We start from the raw sequence: 25346 nt of genomic DNA on the forward strand, positions 1-25346 counted from the left end.
ATTAAACTGTATTCATAGATCTCTTTGTTCTATAACTTTCCCCAATGCTTTAGCATTAATTGAGCATAGCAAACAGGTTTTTTTTAACCAGAGTGTTGGGGGCAATTGAAGAGTGGGCAGGGTGCTGGAATGCTGAAATAGGAGGGGAATGAAAGATGTGTTGTATGATTGCATCAAACTGGAAATGACAGAGAATGAGTTTAGGGGATTGTAAGATGAGAACAAGGTGGTTACAGGAAGCACTGGGAGGGGTGAAGGCAGAAACACAGGAGATGGGAGGAACGTAATGAAAGGCACTTGATCGTGCTGGCGGTGAATCCTCAGTTGAGAAGGATATATCTGAAGCATTGAATGTGGATGGCAGCATTTTCAAAACAGATGCAATGGAATCTAGGAGAATGGAATAGAATCCTCACAGGAAATGGAATGAGAGGAAGTGTAATCTAGGTAGCTGTCAGAGTTTGTGTCATTGTACAGGTATTCACTGTTCCAGAAGTGGGAACAAACAAGGGGAGGCAAGCCATGTTAAGGTGAGGTAGGGAGAGAGATCTAAACTACACTTTCCAATGTGGGGCAAGAGCAGGAAACAGCACTAATACAGTCATCAACGTACCAGCAAAAAGAGGTGAGGGAGGGGACATGAACATGATTAGAAAGCCAAATTTTCCATGTATCCCACGAAAAGGCTGATATGGCCAGGGTCTACATAGGTTCCTGTAGTGATACTTCTCATTTGGAGAAAGTGAAGAAGTCAAAAGAGATGTTCAAAATAAGAACAGGTTAAGCTGAGTGGAGCAGGATGGTGGCTGAGGAAGAAACAGAATATCTCAAAAGTGTAAGTATATGGGTACGCCAGACCAGAATCCATTTCACAATTGCAGAAATAATTTGAAGAAAATGGGTTTCGCAGCACATTGACTAAGAGTGGGCATGGCATTGTTATGAAGACTGGAAGATACAAGATGGCTCTATTTCAACATGTCCTTGTTAATTTAAAGCAAAATAGAATGTCCTGGATCGGTAATAGTGATCATATTAACCCTGCCCAGAAATAGGCCCATGTGATCCAAACCAAAACCTATTGAAAATCATGTGACTGTTTCAACATCCCGTTACAAAAAGATGGAAAGCTCTTTTTTGGGCACAAAGAGGGTGAATCCTTAGCTTATCTTCTCCCTCAATTTTTTTGGTCATCTTTTGTTGGTTTTAAAAACTTTCCCAATCCTCTGGCTTACCACTAATCTTTGGCACATTGTATGTTTTTGCTTTCAGTTTAATACTATCCTTAACTACCTTGGTTAACCACAGTTCTTTATCTCCTTCTGAGAATCCTTCTTCCTCTTTGGGATATACTGATGAGGTTTAATTTGATCTGACTGTACATCATTTGCATTTCCAGTACCTAAAGGCTGAAACTTTTATGATGTACAGTGAGTACTTCTGAAAGCTTTGTCCGGTTTACAAGGCATTTCCAATATGGATAGAGCACTGGTCACACATCTACTGTCTGTCCCTACTGTAGAGGGAGATTTCTCAACCTGTGTTTTAAACCAGTCACAGCTATTTCTCCCAACAAGTCGAGATCCGCACTGTGTCACTACAACACCTTTGCCTTGTTGGCTTTTTCCAATCAAATCACCCTTCATCACATCAAGCAACAAAATGTAGCAAAATACCTGGTATTGTGTACAAATAAAGGATAAACCTCAGAAGTTCACAAACTACAAAACCGTAATTTAAATTTGAATCATGCTCATGATCTGACAATCATCTGACTGATGACTGTAGGGTAAATCCAGGCAAATTGTAAACTGCAACAATCTCCCAAGTTACTAAATCCATTTAGCAAAGTTTTTACCTTAGTCCTTATAGTTAAGTTAACATTTGTATTTTGCATTCTGACAATTAAAAAGACATACCAAACCAGACACAAAGGGAGAGTTTACAACTTCACTGGAATTACTGAATAATGACAGCTCATAAAGGCACATCAAAATTTTAACAATCCATATACCATTCACAGAGGGTCGCTATCAAAGCGGGTAAAAACTGTTGAATCTGAGAAATTGGAAGATTGCCATTAACTACAGCGCAAAATAAAAACAAGTTTTAGTAACCAGATGGCAATATTATACACAGCATTGCCTACTTTTAATTGAAGTGTGGAGTAAAAGTCATCATAATACGTTTATCCAGGCTTCCAACAAAGAGAGCATAAAGACACAAAAAATGATGGGGTAGATTTTCCAGTCCCTGTAACAGACAGATAGGATCATCAAGGACATTAAATAGGCCTGGTAATACAATATGCTCAGGTTATATATCGTCCCTAATATCAAACAAGAGGTAAGGAAGGAGTGAGCTAGGGATGGTGATCAAGGAGTTGGTACAATGATTGAGCGGTATAATGCAGTGAGCATGCCCATGGCCTAATGGTGCTGGTTGGTGAAGCACTTTTTCTAGTTATGTAAAGTTTATTTATTAGTCACAAGTAGGCTTACATTAACACTGCAATGAAGTTACTGTGAAATTCCCCTAGTCGCCACAGTCTGGCACCTCTTTGGGTCAATGCACCTAACCAGCACGTTTTTCAGAATGTAGGAGGAAACTGGAACACCCGAGGAAATCCATGCAAACACAGGGAGAACGTGCAGACTCCACATATGGACAGTGACCCAAGCTGGGAATTGAAGCCAGGTCCCTGGCATTATGAAGCAGCAGTGCTAACCACTGTGCTACCATGCCACCGGGGCACAAGTCCCCATGTGGTAGTGAAGACTGTTCTGCAGAACCAGTAGGATTGGATTTGCTTTTGCCAGGTCAATGCCAAGTAGTGACTTTTTCCAATCTCAGTTCAATACAAATGAGCGCCCTGCTAGGATGATGATTAAGAGTGAACCATATTGCTGTGGATGTGGAGTCACATGGAGGCAGAGCAGATAACAATAGCAGAGACGTATTCCTATTCCTGGCTCAGAAAAAGTACTGTAAAGACAGATCTTCCATGCACCAGCCATTACTTCCCTTCAGCTGCCAGATTTGCCAGACTGAGAAAGCAGATTGACCAGTGTCAAAGCCAAATGATACAATATTTCTGAGGGCAACACAAGGAATGTCTGTTGTTTTTTTTTGCAAGTGCACTAGAAAAACCAAACAGGGAAAGTCATCGCAGACATTTTTCTGTACATCTACTGAGTAGAACTACAAAATTTTACTCACAAATTTCTAAAGTTTTGCTTTGATTCCAAAGCACATATAATAAAGGTAATCTGTACTGCTACAGCAATTGTAACTCCAGCATGTGAAAAAATTGGGTCAGGATCTGGCCATTCACCTCCCAATGCCGGAAATGAGGAAGGAGAATTTGTCACTCAGCCAAATCTCCGTTCACTGCAGCGGGAGCAGAAAATCCTGCCTGCGTGATCAGACAGTAGATTCCACCCATTATGTCAAGTTACTCATTGGAGCCGGACTAGTTCATTGTAATTTTTACAATTAATTTCAGATTGCATTTTCTTCTTAAATTTGGCTGTGAACTTACCATTGGGACATTTCTGAAATGGCCAAACCGGGTTTGTGGGTGGAAATTGATGCTACTTTTGAAAGCTGCAGTGAGGGTACACTGGGTTAACACATTTTGTGCAGTATGTGGTGAGGTGAGGCTGAATAAGTATCACAAGGCCTTCATCCCATGACGCTCCTCCATCTCACATTCTTCAGATCTTATTGCAGACAGCCAGCGCAGAGCAAATCCCGCAATGGTATCAGGCCAGTTTTCAAAAGCCTTGCAAGTTGTTAATAGGAATGGGTGTAAAATAAATAGGTTATTGATTGGCACCAAGAGTAAGCAGACCCTGTGTTTTCTGCAATGACCTTGCCATACACTCATTGTTTCTGCAAAGCCCTCAGCCTCTGCAGTTAACAACCTATTAGTAGTACACAGGGTGGAAGCTCCCTCCGGCTACATACCAAAACCTGCTGTTGTTGAGGGAAATTAGTCTTAAATATTGTCCTGGAGGATCTGAGAGTGACTGATAGTGTGTTGCAATGTCAAGACTGAAACCATTAACAAACACTCTAGGTTTCTCATAATGGCAAATATTCAGGACTGTTTCCTACTGAGTGCTGCATTGATTCTGATTGTGTTTCTGGGATTTTTTTGTTTATACCTCCTCAGTGGCCCATCCATGTATATGCCACATGGCCTGATTTTCCATGTCTATTTCTGGGAGTTTTTTTTTAAAATGCAACATTTACCTGAGTGCTCTGATTTCCCCGAATATTCTGGTATTTTGAGATTATCTATTACTGTCCTCCCACCACCAGGATACACATCAGTTTACTACTGAGTCAGTCATTCTCCTCCCCCCCCATGTCACTTCCTCTCCACCATTCTCCTCTCACAGTAACATCTACATTTATTTTAATGTAACCAAGTTTGTTCTCTGTCACGCCACCCGCCGCCCCCCACACCCCTCCTCCACCAGCCCACACCACCTCTCATATCACTCCTAACTCAGCTCAAGTTCCATTCAATCTTACTATTTATCAGGAGCACTTCTGGTGTCCTTGAATCCCACATCCAATCTGGATTTGAAATCATATCTTGCAGCACAGAAGGAAGTCATTTAGCCCTTATGTGACTCTCTGAAAGAATTATCCACTTTAGCCCAAGTTCCCTTATCTTTTCAAGTATTAATCCACTTTTCTTGCTTTGTTAGGACTATATTCTCCTTCTTAGCCTTTTCACTTCTTGATGGAGGATAGGCCACGGACAAATTCTTTCCATCTAATCCTGTTTTGGGCTTACCTGTCTAGTTGTTGCCATGTATAACCCTCAACGTTTGTGTTTCTTAGTCTAACTTGCCCTCTCTTTCCTTGTAGGTTCCATGAAAGAGCTTGCCATGTAACGTTGTTCCATGGCTCCCTCAAAACATGGCCTATCCAATTCCACTTTTGCCTTTTGATTCGGGAGACCTGTTTTATCTCCTGCCATAGCTCAATATTACTGATGGTATTTGGTCAGTGTATCCTAAAAATCATAGAATCATAGAAACCCTACAGTGCAGAAAGAGGCCGTTCAGCCCATCGAGTCTGCACTGACCATAATCCCACCCAGTCTCTATCCCCATATTCCTACATATTACCTGCTAATCCCTCGAACCTACACATCCCAGGACACTATGGGGCAACTTAGCATGGCCAATTAACCTAACCAGCACATCTTTGGACTGTGGGAGGAAACAGGAGCACCCAAAGGAAACTTACGCAGACACAGGAAGATTGTGCAAACTCCACACAGACAGTGACCCAAGCCGGTCCCTGGAGCTGTGAAGCAGCAGTGCTAACCACTGTGCTACCGTGCCGCCTAGGCCTCCTTCAGAGGCATCTGTGGGCAAAGGATTGGATTTTCATCAATGTTGCCTTGGGGGTACTCCATGTTCTGGAACCATAAAGGAGAACGTTGAAGTTGAAGATATGTGGCCTTGGTGATCTCTCTTGATTTCCAGATATTGGAAAGAGAGATAAATGCCGCTCTAGTCTTCCCAATTCTGATCTTTAAATCGTCTGTCCTGCCAACAGTACTTAGAACACTACCCAGATAGTTAAAAGGTTTTACTTCATCCAGCATGCTGTTCTTGAACTTAATGGGGCCTTTTAATGTCAACTTTGGCTGATATTTGCATCAGGTGACAGATTTTATCTGGCATCTGTATGTGATTGTGTGATAACAAAGCCAAGTCAAACGCAGAGTCTAAATCTTCCAGCTGTTCTGTGAGGGTCCATTGCATGCCATTTCTTCTGTCTGATGTTTTTGTCTCAAAATCCATTCAGTCGTGAGCAAAAATTGGAATGGTGACATCAAACAGCCTTGGCTCATGCCAGTTTGTAAGTTGAATTTATTAGAGAAGGCTTCTCTATGCAAGATTTGACAGCTCATTCCATCATAGGTATTATTGGAAGTGTGTTGTGGTCAATGCTGTCAAATGCCTTCTTGTAGTCTCCAAAATTAATGTAGATTGATGAGTTCCATCCCAATCACTGTTCTATTATAATTCATAGGGTTACTATCTGATGGATACAAGATCTTCCTTGGTGAAATCCTACCTGATTGTCCCTCAGAATATCTTCTACTGCCCTTCATTTTATCCAGTATGATATGGTTCAGAGCTTTCCCTGGCACAGGGAGCAACATTATCTCACGATTAAGACTGAAGCCCTTTTTCGGAAGCTTTACCTCTTAACATTTCTCCCAATCTGATGGTATATTTTCCTCTTCCCATATTTTTCTCAGGAGTCCATAAAGCATATCCACTGAAGAGTTGCTATCCGCCTTGAGATCTTTTGCTGATATATTGTCTGATGCCCCATATTTTGGTGATGAAGATGGCTTCCCTAATTCATGTTTTTGATGGTGGTTCACAGCTGATACCCGTAGGTATCCCTGAAGGTTGCACGTCAGTTAATTGGGTTGGTGGAGGTCTGGTCAGGACTTGGTTGAAGCATTCTATGCAACTCCTGAGCTTATCCTCTGGAAGAGTGAAAAGTTTTCCATCCAGATTTCTAATCTGGGTGTTTCTGAATTTGTTTCTTAGAGTTTTCTCATGTTATGCCGACCTGTTTTTCTTATGCTTCTTGTGCAAGATCCTAATTGTATCCATTCTTTACTAGCTTTAAATCCAGAGCTTATGTTGTCTTTTCTTTTGTCCTAATGCATCCTAACATGTTTTCTTCCAATCATTCTTCAACTGGTGCCATTGATCCTCTATCAATGCTTCAATATCCTGTAAACATTGAAGAGCTTGGAATCGGTTTTGCAATGTGCATTGATACAAGTCTAACCTGGCTTTGTCCTTGAGATTGTCATTGTTGAGCTTTACTTGAACTGACTGTATTTGTGCATCGCTCCTGAGCTTCAACTGGACTCTGGCTACGAGGAGTGGGGGTGATCTGAATGTGCTACAAAGGCTCTAACAACCTACTGTGTAAAAAAAAACTCAACCAAATTTTTCTGGGTAGTTGAATACTAGTACAGCAGGGATCAACCTGGAGATTATACCATTGATTTATGGGGACAGTAGAGTTCACCACTGGGCAGTGGTGGAGCAGATTGCCTACCTGTTATAGAATCTGACCTATTCTCATTTCCATTTTATCTCCATATTCACCAAAAGACAGACACAAGTAATAATACACACTATTAATCATGCATTATTGTTGGTGTGTGGCCCTGAAGAAGACCAGAAGAATGGGATTGAAGTGGTGCATGGGTGGGGGAAGTGATGGCCTAATGATATCATCATGAGACTATTAATCCAGAAACTCACGTAATGTTCTGGGACCCAGGTTCGAATCCCACCACTGCAGTTGGTGGAATTTGAATCCAATTAAAAAATCTGGAATTAAGAATTTACTGCTGACCATGAAACCATTGTCAATTGTTGGAAAAACCCATCTGGTTCAATCATGTCCTTCAGGAATGGAAATCTGCCCTCCTTACCCGCTCTGGCCTATATGTGAGTCCAGAGCCACAGCAATAGCAATGTGGTTGACTCTCAACAGCCCTCTGAAATGGACTTGCAAGCTGTTCAGTTTAAGGCTGAGTTGGGATGGGCAATAAATGCTGGCCCCACCAGCCTGCAATGTCCATGTCCCATAGATGAATAAAAATATGCCAATTAAAGCCAGGAACTACCTTGGGAAACCCTGCAGGTATGGCAATGGACTACGATGGAAAAATTTCAGTATGAGAGACAAACTAAACTGAAGATATTTCGGAAAATCGGAATGCGAAATATTCAATAACATAAAGTATTAAAAATGTTCGTAAGAGTTTCAATAAGTGGCATGTATGTACCCGGCTAGCTCTGTCAGTAGAATACAAGACTGTTAATCTCAGGGTCATGGGTTCGTGCCCCGCGTTGAGCGCTATTATTTGGGCGGCACAGTGGTTAGCACTGCTGCCTCACAGCTCCAAGGATTTGATTCCCGGCTTGGGTGACTGTGTGGAGTTTGCATGGTCTCCCCGTGTCGACATGTGTTTCTTCCAGGTGCTCCCGTTTCCTCCCACAGTTCAATGATGTGCGGATTAGGTGCATTGGCTGTGTTAAATTGCTCCTTAGTGTCCTGGAATGCATGGGTTAGAGGGATTAGGGTGGTAAATATGTGGGGTTATGGGGATAGGGCCCAGATGGGATTGTTGTTTGTGCAGGCTTGATGGCCCAAATGGCCTCCTTCCGCATTGTAAGGTTCTTATGATTCAATGGTTATTATCAGGAGGTGCCTGCAGGGAGATTAGGAAAGTGTTAATAGACCTTGCTTGCACCTGGCCTGAAAATATCTACCATCTCGTAATATTAAAACTATTTGCAGTTTTTTCCCTCCTGCAAATACTGGACCAGTTCACATTGTTGGGTTTAACCAAGCTCCAAAAAGTTTCAAATGCCAGTGCAGACAGATATGCAGGATTTCTGTGACAAAGAGTACAGCTCCATGGAGCTGAGAACAGGGCTCTGTGCAGAAAGTATTTGAAGGAGATTCTGAAAAACAACAAAAAAAAACAATCAGACACAGGCACAAACCTGCCAAGATGTGACTTTCCCACACCGGAGGATTAGAGGCAGCATGGTTTCGGGTAGTGTTAGCCTGCCATCTGCTGCTCAACTTGCAATAAGCTTTGAGAAGACAATTCTCCACAACCATTAGCGATCTGATATTTTCACATGGAGCAGGGGAATTCCAGTTTCATTGAATTCCCACTGATTATGTTCTCATCAAATTGTATTTACTCCACCTTTAACAATCTTCAGCTTCTTTGTGATGAATTTTTGTACTCAATCTGAGGGAGAGCGAATGGGGGAATTTACCTTTCACTAAGAATGTTATGGTACAGAGTTCCTTCTATACATTGCAATGGCCCAATGGGTCGGGCAGCAATATAGTTGGGCGTTGGAGACACAATGTGGATACACAGAAGTCCGAATCCAATGAATAAAAAATTTACTAATTAACCCACATGAAGGCAAATAGCCATGTTCATAGTTGGATAAACAGTGCGTTGCCATTCTGGTTCTTATCCAGTCCATAGTCAAATTTCAAATTGGATTTGTTGTCGGTCCTGGTCATTGTCCACAAAGCACACAATGAATTGCACATAGGAAGTACTCCATAGAAGGACCCCGTACATAGCCACATAGGAATTAGAAGCTGAAGCAGGCAAATTCAGCCCTTCGAGCCTACTCTGTCATTCAATCAGATCATGGTTGATCTCTCCCTGGTCTCAAATCCACCTCCCTGTTGGCCATATCCCCATTTTCATTAGAAATATACCTATCCCCTTCTTAAAACCATTCAATGATTCAGACTCCACCGTGCTGTAGGGCAATAAGTTCCACAAATTCACCACCCCCAGTGAGAAGTAGTTCCTCCTCATCTCAGTTTTAATTCCACTGCCTCTCAACCTATACCTGTGACATTTTGTTTGAGATTGCCCCATAACAGCAAACATTATATTTATTTTATCAATTTCTTTTAAAATTTTATATACCTTGATCAAGTCCCTTTTCATCCTTCTAAACTCCAGCGAGTACAAGCCTAAACTGTTTAATCTCTCCTCACATATCAACCCTTTCATCCCCAGAAGCAATCTGGTGAACGTCCTCTGAAGTGTCCCCAGTGCCATCACACCCTTCCTCAAATAAGGAGTCTAAAACTGGACACAATACTCCAGATGTGGTCTCACCAATACCCTATTCAATTGCAACAACACTTCTCCACTTTTATAATCCAGTCCCTTTGCCATAAATGCCAACATAGCAAATGTTGTCCCCTTGTTCAAAAAGGGAGTAGAGACAACCCTGGTAATTATAGACCAGTGGGCCTTACTTCTGTTGTGGGCAAAGTTTTGGAAAGGATTATAAGAGATAGGATTTATGATCATCTAGAAAAGAATAATTTGATTAGGGATAGTCAGCACAGTTTTGTGAAGGGTAGGTCATGCCTCACAAACCTTATTGAGTTCTTTGACAAGGTAACCAAAGAGCTGGATGATGGTAAAGCAGTTGATGTGGTGTACATGGATTTCAGTAAAGCATTTGGTAAGGTTCTCCATGGTAAGCTGTTGCAGAAGATACGGAGGCATGGGATTGAGGGTGATTTAGATCAGAAATTGGCTATCTGCAAGAAGACAGAGGGAGGTGATTGATGGGAAATGTTCATCGGGAGTTCAGTTACTAGTGGTGTGCCACAAGCATCTGTTTTTATAAATGACCTGGATGAGGGCGTAGAAGGATGTGTTAGCAAATTTGTGGATGACACTAAAGTCGGTGGAGTTGTGACAGTTGCAGGATCCAGAAGGACATAGATAAGCTGCAGAGCGGGCCTGAGAGGTGGCAAATGGAGTTTAATGCAGAAAAGTGTGAAGTGATTCACTTTGGAAGGAGTAACAGGAATACAGAGTACTGGGCTGATGGTAAGTTACTTGGTAGTGTGGTTGAGCAGAGAGAACTTGGTGTCCATGTGCATAGATCCCTGAAAGTTGGCATCCAGGTTGATAGAGTTGTTAAGAAGGCATACGGCGTGTTAGCTTTTATTGGTGGAGGGATTGTGTTTAGGAGCCATGAGGTCATGTTGCAGCTGTACAAAACTCTGGTGCGGCCACACTTGGAGTATTGCGTACAATTCTAGTCGCTGCTTTATAGGAAGGATGTGGAAGCATTGGAAAGGGTGCAGAGGAGATTTACCAGGATGTTGCCTGGTATGATGGGAAAGCCTTATGAGGAAAGGCTGAGGGTCTTAAGGCTGTTTTTGTTAGAGAGAAGAAGGTTAAGAGGTGACTTATTAGAGGCATATAAGATGATCAGACGGCTAGATAGGGCAGACAGTGTGAACCATTTTCCTCGGATGGAGATGGCTAGCATGAGGGGTCATAGCTTTAAATCGAGGGGTGATAGATATAGGACAGATGTCAGAGGTAGGTTCTTTACTCAGAGAGTAGTAAGGGCGTGGAATGCCCTGCCTGCAACAGTAGTGGATTCGCCAACATTAAGGGCATTTAAATGGTCATTGGATTAACAAATGGATGATATTGGAGTAGTGGAGGTTAGATGGGCTTTAGATTGGTTTCACAGGTCAGCGCAACATCAAGGGTTGAAGGGCCTGTCCTGCGCTGTAATGTTCTGTGATCTACGTTCTAACATCACACTTGCTTTTTTTATTACATACTGCACCTGCATACCAACTTTCCGTGACTCATGAACATAGATATCCAGATCCCTCTGCCTGGATGCATTTTGAATCTGTTTTCCATTTAGATAATAATTCGCCTTTCTATTTTTTCTGCTAAAATGGATAACCTCACTCTTACCCACATTAAGCTCCATCAGCCAGATTTTGGCCCATTCTCCTAGCCTATCTATATCCATCTGTAAAATGCATACATCCTCTTCATGCCTGCTTTCCCACCTATTTTCGTATCGTCCTCAAATTTTGCTATTTTACACTCTGTCCCTGCTTGCAGATCATTTATGCAGATTGTAAACAGTCGAGGTCCGAGGACTGACCCCTGTAGCATCCCATCAGTTACATTTCGTCAGCCAGAGAAGGATTCATTTATCCCGACCCTCTGCCTTCTTTCAGTCAGCTAATCCTCAATCCAATCCAGTACTCTACCCTCAATCTCTGTGATCTCACCTTCTTCATGTGGCACCTTGTCAAACACCTTCTGGAAGTCCAGATATATCACATCCGCAAGTTCCCCATTATCTACCTTTATGGCTGTGTCCTCAAAGATCTCAAGCAAATTTGTAAAGCATGATTTACCCTTCATAAAACCATACTGACGATGGTGGATTGAGCTTTGTCTTTTCAAATGCTCATTCATCTCCTCCTTAATGATTGATTCCAGCAACTTCCTCAACTCAGAGGTCGAACTAACTGGCCTGTAGTGCCCTAATTTTCGTCTGAGTTCATTTTCGGATAGGGGTGTCACATTAGCTTATTTCCAATCCACCGGGACCTTACCAGAATCCAAGGAACATCTTCCCAACTTCCTTGGGCTTTTTTTATAAGCTGGACTCAGCACTCTTCATAAATAGCCTGTTAAGGCTGCACAGCTGTCTCTTGCTTGCACAGACTTTTCATCAGTCTGTCATGTGACTTCATGTGGCCATCTTGGTAGCCATGGCTGTATTCAGCAGGGGTGGATGTGATTCAGAAAATGGAGGAGCGAATGTCTAATGTATTGCCCTTCATGCACCCAGCCCTTTGTGAGATCACAACATCCTTAGGTCAACTGCAGCAGGCTGAGTGCAAAGTAAAGATCCTTATATAACGATCAAACTCTGCTTTTAAAACATTCCAATAAGCATTATCAAATAAAATGTTACACTAGGCCACATGGGGAGACATTAGGACTAAGAGAGTTTCTTAGAGGAGGAGGGAGAAGTGAAAGAGAGGGAGTGAGATCCAGGATTTTGGGCCTTAGCAGCTGAAAGCGTGGTCACCAATGGTAAAGCGATGCATATTTTCCCCATGTCTGCGTGGGTTTCCTCCAAGGGCACCAGTTTCCCCGCGCAGTCAAATAATGTGTAAATTAGGTGGATTAGCTATGATAAATGCATGGATAGGTCTGCATGGATAGCTTTTCAGAGAGTCGGAGAAAACACAATGGGCTGAGTGGCCCCCTTCTGCACTGTAGGGATTCTATGATTAGGTAAAGATGTAATTGTGTTCATATAATAGTTATGTGGGTGGCCAATCGTTACTTTACCTGTAGGAGGTCCTATCTTTATAGCAACCTACTTATGGTTGCTTTAACCTGTGAGTCGCAAGGGAGCAAATTGACTCACTCAAATTGTTTTTTATAGATAATGGGGTTAATTTATTTGGGCACATTTTTGAAATGGTAGCAGGAAAATAAAAGTGCACGCAGAAAATGATTACACAACTGATAGGTTGAAAAAGAAAAGAAAATAATCATAAAACAACAAGAGCTTTGTTACTTCACTTCCAGTAATTCAGCTTTTCACCAATATCTACTCTTTTTGAACAGTCAAATATGTCACTTCAATTCCAGCCAGTAAACACATTACCAATACCAGGCTCAAATATGCTATCAGCTACGGTCATTAGCTCTATGGATTTGCCAGTTGACTGTACATCTTAGATTCAGGCAGTGATGACTCTAGTTCTAAATCCTAACAGGTTTATTTACAGAACATGAAAACATTTGGGGTAGCATGGTGGCACAATGGTTAGCACTGCTGCCTCAAAGCACCAGGGACCCGGGTTCGACTCTGGCCTTGGCCTTTGCACATTCTTCCCATGTCTGCGTGTGTTTCCTCTGGGTCCTCCGGTTTCCCCTCTCACTCCAAAGGTGTGCAGCAAAAAAAAACAGAAAATGCTGCAAAAATCTCAGCAGGTCTGATAGCAGAGCCAATGTTTCGAGTCTGGGTGATCCTTCGTCAGAACTGAAGGGTCATCCAGATTTGAAACGTTGGCATTATTCTCTCGCCACAGACCTGCTGAGATTTTTACAACGTTTTCTGGTTTTTTTTCAGATTCCAACATCTGCAGTATTTTGCTATTACCAAAGGTGTGCAGATTAGGCAGGATTGGCCAAGGTAAATGTGTGGGGTTACCAGGTTAGGATGGAGGATTGGGCCCAGACAGGGTGCTCTTTCGGAGGGTTGGTGCCGACTCAATGGGTCGAATGGCCTCTTCTGCACTCTCGGGATTCTATGATTCTATGATATCAGAATTTATGACATTTCACATATACACATGAATTTTCACCGAGTCAGAATGGCACGGAATCCGTTAATAATGGCGCCTGCGTCCCAATTCAGTGATCTCTGACACTATTGCTGGTGGTTTAGATTTTCAGGAGTGACTTAAAAGCCTGTGGGCCAATTTGTATCAAAAGCCCACATCATGCTCACCTGACTGGTCGGTTCCATTGCGGTTATAGGCATGTCCTAATCCTTCTCAATGTTCATGGATTTGGATTAGATTTTCAAAGAGTCATGGTTCACAGTGCTTCAGAGGCATTGTGAACCATAGTCTGCATGAGGGTAACTTTTCAAACATATGGGCAAAAGGTCCTCTTCATGCCACCCATGCCAAGGTATGCCCCCAAAGAACCCTTTTATCCCTCATGTCTGCTATGCCAAGGTTTTCCCTTGCATCCCTGGCCATGGCCCCTCATGCCCCCTATAGCAAGCTTTGGCACTTCTATGCGCATTGACCCATAATTCATAATACATAATGAGGCTTGGCTGAGATCCCAGTAATCCATGATTTCGCTGAAACATGTGAACCCCAGGGAAAACATTGCTGTTTTGACAGCTCTGGCTCTTTGTTGTCTGTTACTCAAGTACACAGTGTTTATTTACACAAGGTTGAGCAGTTTCAAGTGCTTGCAATTTCAGCTATTGAAACATTAAAGAGTTTGGAGGAATGACACTTTTATTGCACTGTAGTGAAATGACTTTTTTAAACTTAGTGAAAGGTTATGGATGATTGACTTTTTTAAGGAAAGCTTTTTTACACATCCAATTGTCACCATAGTTTCACTGGTTCTGTAGTATGTCTAATGGATCAATGGCTGTGGAAGTGCCACAGCTTGGCAAAATGGGCAGGGCTGGACATCAGGGTGGTGGAGGGGAAGAACCTGGCATAGGGGGATTGAGAAGCCATAGTGTTGGGTAAAGAGATGAGGTGACATCGATGGAGCTTGGGGTTGCATGGGAGGTAAGGGGCAAGAGCTGGTGGTTCAGAGGACCTTTATGTTTTTATTTTAACTAGGATGAAAACCCACAATACCAGGACAGGCCTTTTTAAGCAGCCTGCATCAATGCTCAACAGCCCCTGTGAGTGCCCCCAATCTTTTTTTCCCAGGTTGGTTAGCCCAACTCCAGTCAGCACCTGCACCCCCCCCCCCCACCCACTGCCCCTGCACCCCCCCCGCCCCACCTACCCAATAAAAATGTGACCTTTGTTGGCACTTTCTCCTGAGGCAGAGAAGCCAAGTCAGGAAATTTCCCAAGTCTTGCAACTCACATCAGGGATGACAATTCAGGCCATGGTCTCTGATGGGAGTTTCATGCTGGAATTCAACACCTGCCCACCACAGGAATCAGAGCAGGCGAGGAGTGGGCAATGGGAAGGTCTGTTGACCTCGGATGGGATTTTACGATCTCAGATCAAACAAGGCCATAAAATCCACCCTCAGACTTTCTGGAACATTCTCTGTGTGATGTCAGTACTTCACAATCTAGCTCCAGCAACAGGTGTAAACGGTCAAGTACAATTACATGGATCAGAGGACAAACTAACATAATCAAACACAGATTAATTGAGCTATTGGACATTACAGTAAACACACCAGATGTTGCAGACTCTTGTAGTTTTATACTCTTCTGATGATCAGTCAGCCTCTCTTTCCCTCTCACACTCTCTCTCCCTTGGGCGGCATAGTGATGCAGTGGTTAGCACTGGTGCCTCAAAGCACCAGGGACCCAGGTTCAATTATGGCCTTGGGTTACTGTCTGTATGGAGTTTGCACATTCTGCCCATGTCTGTGTGGGTTTCCTCTGGGTGCTCCGATTTCCTCCCACACTCCAAAGATGTACAGTTTAGGTGGATTGGCTATGCTAAATTGACTGTAGTGTAAGGGGAGATTAGTGGGGTAAGTATGTGGGGTTACAGGAATATGGCCTGGGTGGGATTGTGGTCGATGCAGACTCAATGGGCCAGATGGCTTCCTTCTGCACTGTAGAGATTCAATGATTTAAGATCTCTGTCTTCTGTGGGAATATTTTCATTTACTTTTTGCACTGTAGGGATGCTATAACTGTAATACAGGTCTTTGCAGTTGTCAATTTTTATATCCTTTTTAGGATACGGGGTTAGTTTACAATATTGACAAGTCTTACCATCCAATGAAACTTCTTTGAAAACACAATACTCATTTTCTGAAACACAGTGCTTCATCTTATCTCAGTTCTAGACCTATCTCTATAACTAAAACACTAGTTTCACCAACAACTTTGAATTATCCCTGTCATTTCCCTTAATAGCATTTGCCTCAGCTTGGTAAGTTCAGCAAGTTTTTAATTTTAAAAGATTGACAAATAAGTGCATTTCCAAGTTTCCAAAGGCATGCAGAACATCAAGCATAAAAGCTACATCAAAGGGATTTCAGTTTTATCTTACCCAGTACAGTGAAATCATATTGGAGCGTCCAAACAAAGAGCAACATAAACCGCTGTAGGAGGGGCAAAGCCACCATCTATTGCCAGGTTGCACTGCTTGTGACCGCCCCCCCCCCCCCCCGCCCATTTCAGTGTCCATGATCTGTAATGATGGAATACTAACATCACTAGTGGTGTAGCTCAAGCCCCTGAGAGTGGCTGTCTTCATTGAAAATGATGTGACTGTTTGATGAGGTGACACTGAAGCTGATAGTCTGTATGGCAGGAGTCTGATAAATTCAGGGAAGGTGCACAGGCTGGTTCAAAGAGATGAGGTGCTGCACTGTTGAGGAGCAGGGAGTTCCCACTCTTTCCAAGGCTGGTCGGTGCTTCCCTCTGCACCCAGGAATGCTCAGTGAAGAGGAAAGGATTACCTCAGGTTAGCAATTAAGGGATCTCTCCTACGGATCGAGGCAGACTAAACTAGCAAGATATAAAAGTAATCTTTGTTACTTTCCCTATCAGAATGCTATGATGTGGAGATACTAGCGTTGGACTGGGGTAAACACAGTAAGAAGTCTCATAACACCAGGTTAAAGTCCAACAGGTTTATTTGGAATCACAAGCTTTCAGAGCACTGCTCCTTCATCAGGTGAGTGATTCAATTTAGCATCTGATGAAGAAGCAGCACTCTGAAAGCTTGTGGTTCCAAATAAACATGTGCACTTTTAAACAGGTGTTGTGAGACTTCTTATTGTACCAGAATGCTGGAGGTGCAACACTGTGGTGGCACCTTGGAGCTGTTACTATGTTAGAGAGGCTATACAAATGCAAGTTTGTTGTTGTACTAGGCTCCTTCTAGTATTATGAATACCATGTGTCATGAACCAGCTCTGTTTAAAGTTTATTTATTAGTGTCACAAGTAGGCCCACATTATCACTGCAATTAAGTTACTGTGAAAATCCCCTTGTCGCCACACTCCAACACCTATTTGGGTATGCTGAGGAAGAATTTGGCGTGGCCAATAACCAGCATTTCTTTGGGACTGTGGGAGGAAACTGGAGCACCTGGAGGAAACCTACGCAGACATGGGGAGAACGTGCAAACTCCGGACAGACAGCAACCCAAGCCGGGAATCAAACCTGGGTCCTTGATGCTGTGGGGCAGCAGTGCTAACTACTGTGCCACTGTGCCACCCATAAACTTTGACTTGAAGAAGTAGGTTAGACTGGGGATCAAGAACAAAACACATTGCAAGGGATGAGGATGAGTTCATGGATTTTTATTATTGAACATTTAGCATTTCTCACACCAAGAAGCAGACATTCCGCTCGAGCCCCAGCTATTGGCGGCCTTTCAAGCTCGAACATCATCCATGCTTTTTTTGGAAGTGGCCTTCACACTGACCGTTCAGTCACCACATCGGCAGCTACTGATCTACAGCTCGTCCCGTGGAGCCTTCAATGGAAAATGCTGGAATTCCTTTGGGACTTCCTCCCCCTTGGCTGACCTTTTGTAGAAGCCCGAAGACTCGAGAAGAGCAGAGAGTTCGTCCGCCGTCATATCCCTTACCAGGTAATTCTGAGGGGAGGGAGAAGCGGAAATGGCTGAGAACACAATCCTCAGTGGATAACCATTGCTATGCCTCGACGAACCATCAGTGCAACACAACAAGTAGCCAAATTGGAATGATTACCTTCAACTACTCAGAACAGATTTTGGTAAAATTGCATAGTGTGTGGGGAAAATTAAATTGTTCATTATTGTCGGCACCCAGAGAAGTTGGGAGAGTTTTGCTGAGGGCAGGATAAGCTAAGGTAAGATTTAAAAGAAGTGCTAGGATTATACTCACTGGAGTTTAGGAGAGAGAGAGGGGATCTCATGGGAACCTATAAAATTCCATCAGAGTTAGACAGGGTGGATTCAGAAAAAATGTTCCTGATGGTGGGGGAGTCCTGAACTAGTGGTCATAGTTTTGGCACAATGGTTAGCACTGGTGCCTCACAGCTCCAGGGGCCTGGGTTCAATTCCAGGCTGGGGGCACTATCTGTGTGGAGATTGCACATTCACCCTATGCCTGCATGGGTTTCCTCTGGGTGCTCCAGTTTTCTCCCATAGTCTAAAGATGTGTAGGTTTGGTGCATTGGCCATGGTAATTTGCCCCTTAGTGTCCTGGGATACGTAGATTAGAGGGATTAGTGGGATAAACACGTGGGGTTGTGGGGGTAGGACCTGAATGGGATTGTCTTCAATGCAGAGTTGTTGGGCCAAATGGCTCCTTCTGCACTGTAGGGATACTATGATAAGGGGTAAATCTTTTGGGACTGAGGTGTTGAGAAATTTCTTCATCCAGAGAATGGTGAATGTGTGGAATTCACTATCACGGAAAGTAGTTGAGGCCAAAACGTTGATTGATTTCAAGAAGAAATTAGATATAGCTCTTGGGGTTAAAGGGATCAAGATATTGACTTTGATGATCAGCCATCATCAAAATGAATGGTGGAGTAGGCTTGAAGGGCTGAATGGCCTACTCATGCTTCAAATTTCTATGTTTCTATGTTCACATTCAAGAGGGGATTTGATAGAGTAGCTAAGGAGAAACTGTTTCTATTTTCAGACAGTCAGTAACCAGAGGGCACAGGTAATTGGCAAAAGGACCAGAGGCAACATGAGGTAAAAACAAATTGCACAGCAGTTTGTTCTGATCCGGAGAGCACTGCCTGAAATGAAAAGATGATAGAAGCAGCTTTGGGAGTAACTTTCAAAGAGGGATTGGATAAATATGTGATGGATAAAAAAAATGGCAGGACTAGGGGGAACGAGTTGGAGAGTGAGATTAATTGTGGAGCTCTTTCTAAAGAGCCGACACAGACACAATGGGCCAATTGGCCTCCTTCTGTGCTGTAAGATACTATTATTTGTAGCTGTTAGCTTTGTGGTTTGGGGAGTTAAAGGCCATCATCAGAATGAAGCACTGCTCAACAATCCTTTATCTTTACAAAGGAGGAGAGACATGCTGCACCATCAGGGTCGGGCATAGATGCTCCTGTATTAATCACCCTACTGACACCACCATGAAAAGTGGGTTTCTACTGTGTCACTGGAAAACCACAGATCAGATCCCTAGCCTACTTTTGAAATCAACCAAGAATTTGTTATCCTTTATTAAATTGTTCTCCGTCAAGCACTGACTGTAATTACTCACTGCAAGACCTGTCCTTATACAGAGGTCAGCATATCAGTTACAAACTATTCTCTCTCCCTTTCATTTCTTATGGATAATGAGTGTAAGCATTTATTGACCTACATCCTTTGTGTATTTCTCTCTTGTCTTCTCTTTCCACATCAGTTTCTCCTTTGCACATTCTCTTTTCTCTCCTCTTTTTCCTTTTTGTCTTTCTTATCACAGTTCAATTTCTGCATCACTCTTTATCTCTTTATTTGTCTGTATCAAATGCAGGATGTACAAGAATGTTTTCACTTTTGGATCTATATTTTCTTATTCTGCCTGCTGCTATCGGACTAAGCAGCTCAGCATGAAATAGAAAGGTCCCCAACTTTCACTAGCTAAGTCTAATATGCATTTTTTCCCCCAGATGTTGCATAAAAATCGAAATGTAAGTAGAAACCAACCTTCACAACTTCATTCTTCAGGTTATAGAAGAGGATCTCAGGTTCCTTGTCATCCTGTAAATTATACTGCAGATTATGACTGAAGGATGGATTTAAGGAAACTCATTCACCGGCGGTGAGCACAGGATAAGTTGCCCATTCTGTGGTGCCACTGCACACTGAAATCCTGCATTAACCAGCGAGCTAATGAACCTACCAATTACATAGACAGTGTCCATTGCTGCTTGAGAAAAGCTGAATACCACGAATGTTGAAGGGCACACAGAGTGAATTACAATATATCTGGAACCTGGTAACAATTATTCCTGAGTTTAGAAGCTTTGAACTTAGATTAGAACAAAGAACAAAGAAAATTACAGCACAGGAACAGACCCTTCGGCCTTCCAAGCCTAAATTGAACATACTGCCTGATTGAACTAAAAGCCCCAACCTTCCTGTGACCATATCCCTCAATTCCCATCCTATTCATGCATTTGGCAAGATGCCCTTTAAAATTCACTATCGTATCTACTTCCACTACCTCCCCCAGTAGCGAGTTCCAGGCACCCATCACACTTTCTTTAAAGTCTTGCCACGTACATCTCATTTAAACCTTGCCCCTCGCACCTTAAACCTGTGTGCCCCCTAGTAATTGACTCTTCCACCCTGGGAAAAAGCTTCTGACTATCCAGATGCTGCACTCACAGCCACACTGAATCCCACAGGTAAAAGGAAGAACAGTTACAATCAGACAAAAGGATACTACAATGCCAGTCGGTTCAGGAGGAATTGGTACAGCTCTGGCATCTTCTTAATTGATCATCCAACCAAACTAGGAGCCTGTAAACAAGATCAAAATGTGGGATTAACAGAGTGCAGAGCTAAAGATGGTATCTTAATCTGGTTGGTTATTCTATCTGATGCCTCTGGACAGCACCTTTAACATTGCAATTGACTATCCAATTCTACTCCTTTGTTCCACTTTCCCCACCTTAGTTTTATTACAACCGTTATCAGATGACAGTGTTAGAACCAATGCCTGTTGTACAATTAAAGAGAAGTTGGATGCTGTTCTTTTTTATTTATTCATTCGTGGGACATGTGCATCGCTGCTGGCCAGTATTTAGTGCCCATCCTTAGATGCATTAGGGCTTTTGAGAGTTAACCACATTGCAGCAGCTCTGAAGTTGCATGTATGCCAGACCTGATAAGTATGGCAGATTTCCTTTCCTAAAGGACATTAGTTAACCAGATGGTTTTTTCCGACAATCAACAATGGTTTCATAAATTCTTAATTCCAGATATTTTTTATTGAATTCCAATCCCACCATTTTCCGTTGCAAGATACAAACCTGGGTCCCCAGAACATTAGCTGAGTTTCTGGGTTAATAGTGCAGGAAAACAATGAATGATCTGCTGTGCTCCATGAGGTGTAAGTGCACCATCTACTTACTGCAGTCGACTCATAAGGACATCATGCTGTGTAAATATGCGAGTGCACTGGGATATCAGACATCAGGTTGGGTTGCTGGACTCAGCAGCTAATGGGACATGGGCACTGAATGTGTACCAGCCACTTCATGCTCTCAATCTTCTATCAGTTGCAGGGCATTTTGCTTGTTAATTGCTTACTGGGGAGGGCTCAGCAGCTGGCATAGGCATGCACGCTCCTAAACCTCTGCTATCTACAGGACAAGGCTGCAGGCTTCCTTATCATCAGTAATGTCATCACTGAGTATATGGACATGAATATGTTTCTGTCTCGGCATCATTTGTGAATGTAGGAACTTGGCACACATCTGGCAACACTTCTCACCTGTGTTTGAGCTTTCTACAGTGGTGTTTATACAGCATTCGCAGTCATCATTGCAGGTCCTTCTGGTGTTCTGAATTTAGGAGAATGCAAAGAGACCTCAAGGGGAGTTAGACAGGAAAGGTGAGCGGTCAAGAACATTACAGATGGAGTACGAGAGCCAAAATGTGAGTCACTTCACTGTGGCCTCAGGCGTAGCAAACAAGAATGTTTCCTAGATGGTGATAACGAGAAGTGTGGACAGCCAAATGGTTCTTACTCAAACATAGCTGTGAGCTCACAAGCAGATGCAGCTGACAAGTAAGGCGGCCACTACCAAGTTGTTATTGATTCCTTGATTGGTAGAGTGTATTTTGAAGATCTCTGGCTGAAGTTGATTGTGACCTCATTGAGGCCCCCTTTACTGTCTGTCTTGCTCATCTTCTTGGCCTTACACCAAGAAACTGCAGCCAAGGATCTTCAGACCTATTCCAGGGACTGGAGGATTGTGTCACAAGGTGAAATGATTATAGCTCCTGGCATTGCTGAGATGTCAATGTGATGAAACCCCATGATTAAAGGAGCTGCCGTTTGGTCTTCACCCCAGAGAGGAGAACATGACTGATCGTAATTCTCAGGTGGTTCTTTCATGATTATTAGAGTTTCCCTTTAGTCAGACAATTGTGCTCACCTTGAACTCTCCCCAACTGAAAGTACTCTCCTCCTGTTTCATGGATTCACAGGTACAGAGCAATTGTGCTGTGAAGAAGAGTTTTAAAAATGGTGCGTGTAGATTTCAAGATAGTCTCTTCCACCATTTACCCTCCCCTTGTCAGCCCCCGCTACTATCGCACCCCCATTTCCCTTTCCCACCCAATATAACCATTCCTCTCTCCCATCACCCTTGAACCTCCCCCATTACTCTTATCTATGACCACCAGCCTCCACTTTCCTCTCTAAGCCTAGACCTGTAACTCCTCACGACCATCCTGACCGTGAACCCTTCCCATTATTTGATTCAACCATGACACCTACTCTCTTGAAATCTTCAGTGACATGATTATTACCCTGGACCTGTCACCGTATTGCAGTACACATCCCGCCCCCCCCCCCCCCCCCCGCCCCCACCTCACTATGATCATTCCCTCTGCTGCCCAGTATCTACAGAACCTTCAGTACGTCCACACCCCACCAAAGGCAGCATGGACCCTGCTCTCCAGAACCATCTCACTCCCATTATCCTTGACTTGGAAACCTTCCATTTTGTGACCCTGCACCCTTGCATTCCCTCACTGCCTCCCTCCCTAACCTGAATAGCCTTAACCTCTTTCCCATGGTCTTTCCTTCACTGCTGGTCCTGCCTCCTGTGCCCAACATCCACTCCATCCTTTCTCCATTCCTATAGTGTGGAAGGAGGCCATTTAACCTGTCAAGTCTGCACTGACCACAATCCCATCAGGTTCTATCCCCACAACCCTATGCATTTACCCTGGCTGGTTCCCCTGACCTAAGGGGCAATTTAGCATGGCCAATCCACCTAACCCACCCATCTTTGGACTGTGGGAGAAAACCGGGGGCACCTGGAGGAAACCCATGGGGAGTATGTGCAAACTCCACACAGACACTGACTGAAGCCACGAGTTGAACCCAAGATCCTGGCACTGTGAGGCAGCAGTGCTAACCACTGTGTCACCGTGTCATCCATGTGCCCAGTCTCCACACCATCCTTCCCTCTCATGTCCAGACTACATCTTGACAAATACATGAATAGGATGGGAATGGAGGGATATGATCCCCGGATGGATTGGATGTTTTAGTTAAATTGGATAGCATGGTCGGTGCAGGCTTGGAGGGCTGAAGGGCCTGTTCCTGTGCTATAATTTTCTTTGTTCTACATGCAGCTTGTCCTTTGGGCACCCAATTTCATCCATGAAGCTGATATGTGTGAGCAATCCTCATGAACGCCAAAGCAGCATTTACTCACTTCAAGAAGTCCAGCTCGCCTGTGCATGCAGCTTACGTACAATCATAAATGTGAGCATTCAAATTTCTCACTGGCGGGAATGTAACTGGGGGGAGAACTTAACTCTGGAGAGGTGGCCTTTTACAAAGAACAAAAAACAGCCCAGGAAACAGGCCCTTCGGCCCAACGAGCCCGTGCCGCCATTTTAACATTACCAGTCCCCCCTCCACCCATGACCCTTATCTATGATTATGGAATTACACATTGAGGGAAACTAATTTAGGGACAATTTATTACTTCCAATCAGCCTAACAGCACATCTTTGGGGTGTGGGAGGAAACCGGAGCACCCGGAGGAAACCCACGCAGGCACGGGGAGAATGCGCAAACCCCCACAGACACCGGCCCAAATCCATGTGTCTGCACAGCAAACAGTGATAGTCACTGAGCTGTCATTTAATAAGCAACATGACATGCTAATGAATGGTAAAGGGCTTCCTGATATTGTTTATTGGGAAGCTCAACCCACTTTTAACCTGCCTTTAAATTTCCAAGTTTAATTGCTAAATTTCATCCCATTTTGGGAAATTGATTTTTGACCTCATGCCAGATTAAGTTTCCCCATTTGCCGACCTTCCGGTGACCGGAAGATTCCAGCCCTGGAGAGGCGCTCCAGATGACTATTAGCGCCAAAAACTTGAGATGCTTTGGATAACAGCACATATAAACAATGGTGGCATTTACTCAAAATATGGCCTACAGTCTACAGAGTGTATCTAGATGGATTATAGTCTTCCTCATGCCTAAGCAACTTGTAACCTTCCAACCTCCACTGCTTTGGCAACATGACCTTACATCCTGTTCATCTCTTTTATTGACACATCACAATGTTTAGTTGTCTCTTTCAACTTGCTCTGGCCAGCACTGGAATCTGATCCAAAGCTTTGTTGACCATCAACCACTTCCTATGTGAAAACCACTTTGTCTAGTAGATGAGCGGCATGGTGGCACAGTGGTTAGCACTGCTGCCTCACAGTGCCAGGGACACAGGTTTGACTCCAGCCTTGGGTGTCGGTCTGTCTGGAGTTCGCACATTCTCCCCGTGTCTGCATGGGTTTCCTCCAGTTTCCTCCCACAGTCCAAAGATGTGCTGGTTAGGTGCCTTGGCTGTGCTAAATTCTCCCTTAGCGCACCCGAACAGACGTCAGGGTGTGGCGATTAGGGAATTTTCACAGTGACTTCATTACAGTGTTAATGTAAGCCTACTTGTGACTAATAAATAAACTTTACTTCTACTTTTTAACTTACAATTAGTTCTGCTCGAGCTATTTCCATTTCCTCCTGATTCACCTCCTCTGCCGCTCCCTGTCCACTGGCGTGATGGATCATCGACACCACAGCACACAGCAGCAACGCTGACAGCATCTCTCCAAACTGGGGCAGGACGCAGACTGAGGACCATGTGGCACATCCATAACTTATAACAGGCTGGGGACTAAACCACAGTCCAGAGGGAGGAAACCCGTCAAGCACCGAATACAAATTCACATTACTCAATTCGAGGTAAACAGTTTAGAGAGATGACTTCACTGTGGTGTTGAGTTTATTAATGAGCGTAGTCAGTTAAAGTCAGGCACTCGGTGTAAGCCTGACCTGTGTTCGACGCAGTTTATCTGCAGGGAAATGGTTTGTTCCTTGCCTGACCTGCACCAGGTGTTGCCTCATTTTCTTTCCCAGCTCGGTGTAATGTTCAGTCGATGAGGCAGCCACACGTCAGCAGTACGGC

General features: G+C 43.6%; 1 protein-coding gene across 1 annotated transcript; it reads right to left on the minus strand.

The window, feature by feature from the left end:
• Positions 1-17631: 17631 nt before the first annotated feature.
• On the minus strand, positions 17632-24985 carry selenoe (selenoprotein e). The gene is made up of 4 exons (XM_080208682.1): positions 24869-24985; positions 20570-20646; positions 19828-19906; positions 17632-17775 (listed from the first exon to the last, which is right to left on the minus strand). Exons 1-4 carry the CDS (start codon positions 24983-24985, stop codon positions 17632-17634), a joined length of 417 nt encoding a protein of 138 aa, XP_080064808.1.
• Between the last annotated feature and the right edge of the window lie 361 nt (positions 24986-25346).

Source organism: Carcharhinus amblyrhynchos, chromosome 20 (genome assembly GCF_965287045.1).
Source record: "Carcharhinus amblyrhynchos chromosome 20, sCarAmb.v2.hapA, whole genome shotgun sequence".
NCBI classification, from domain to species: Eukaryota; Metazoa; Chordata; class Chondrichthyes; order Carcharhiniformes; family Carcharhinidae; genus Carcharhinus; species Carcharhinus amblyrhynchos.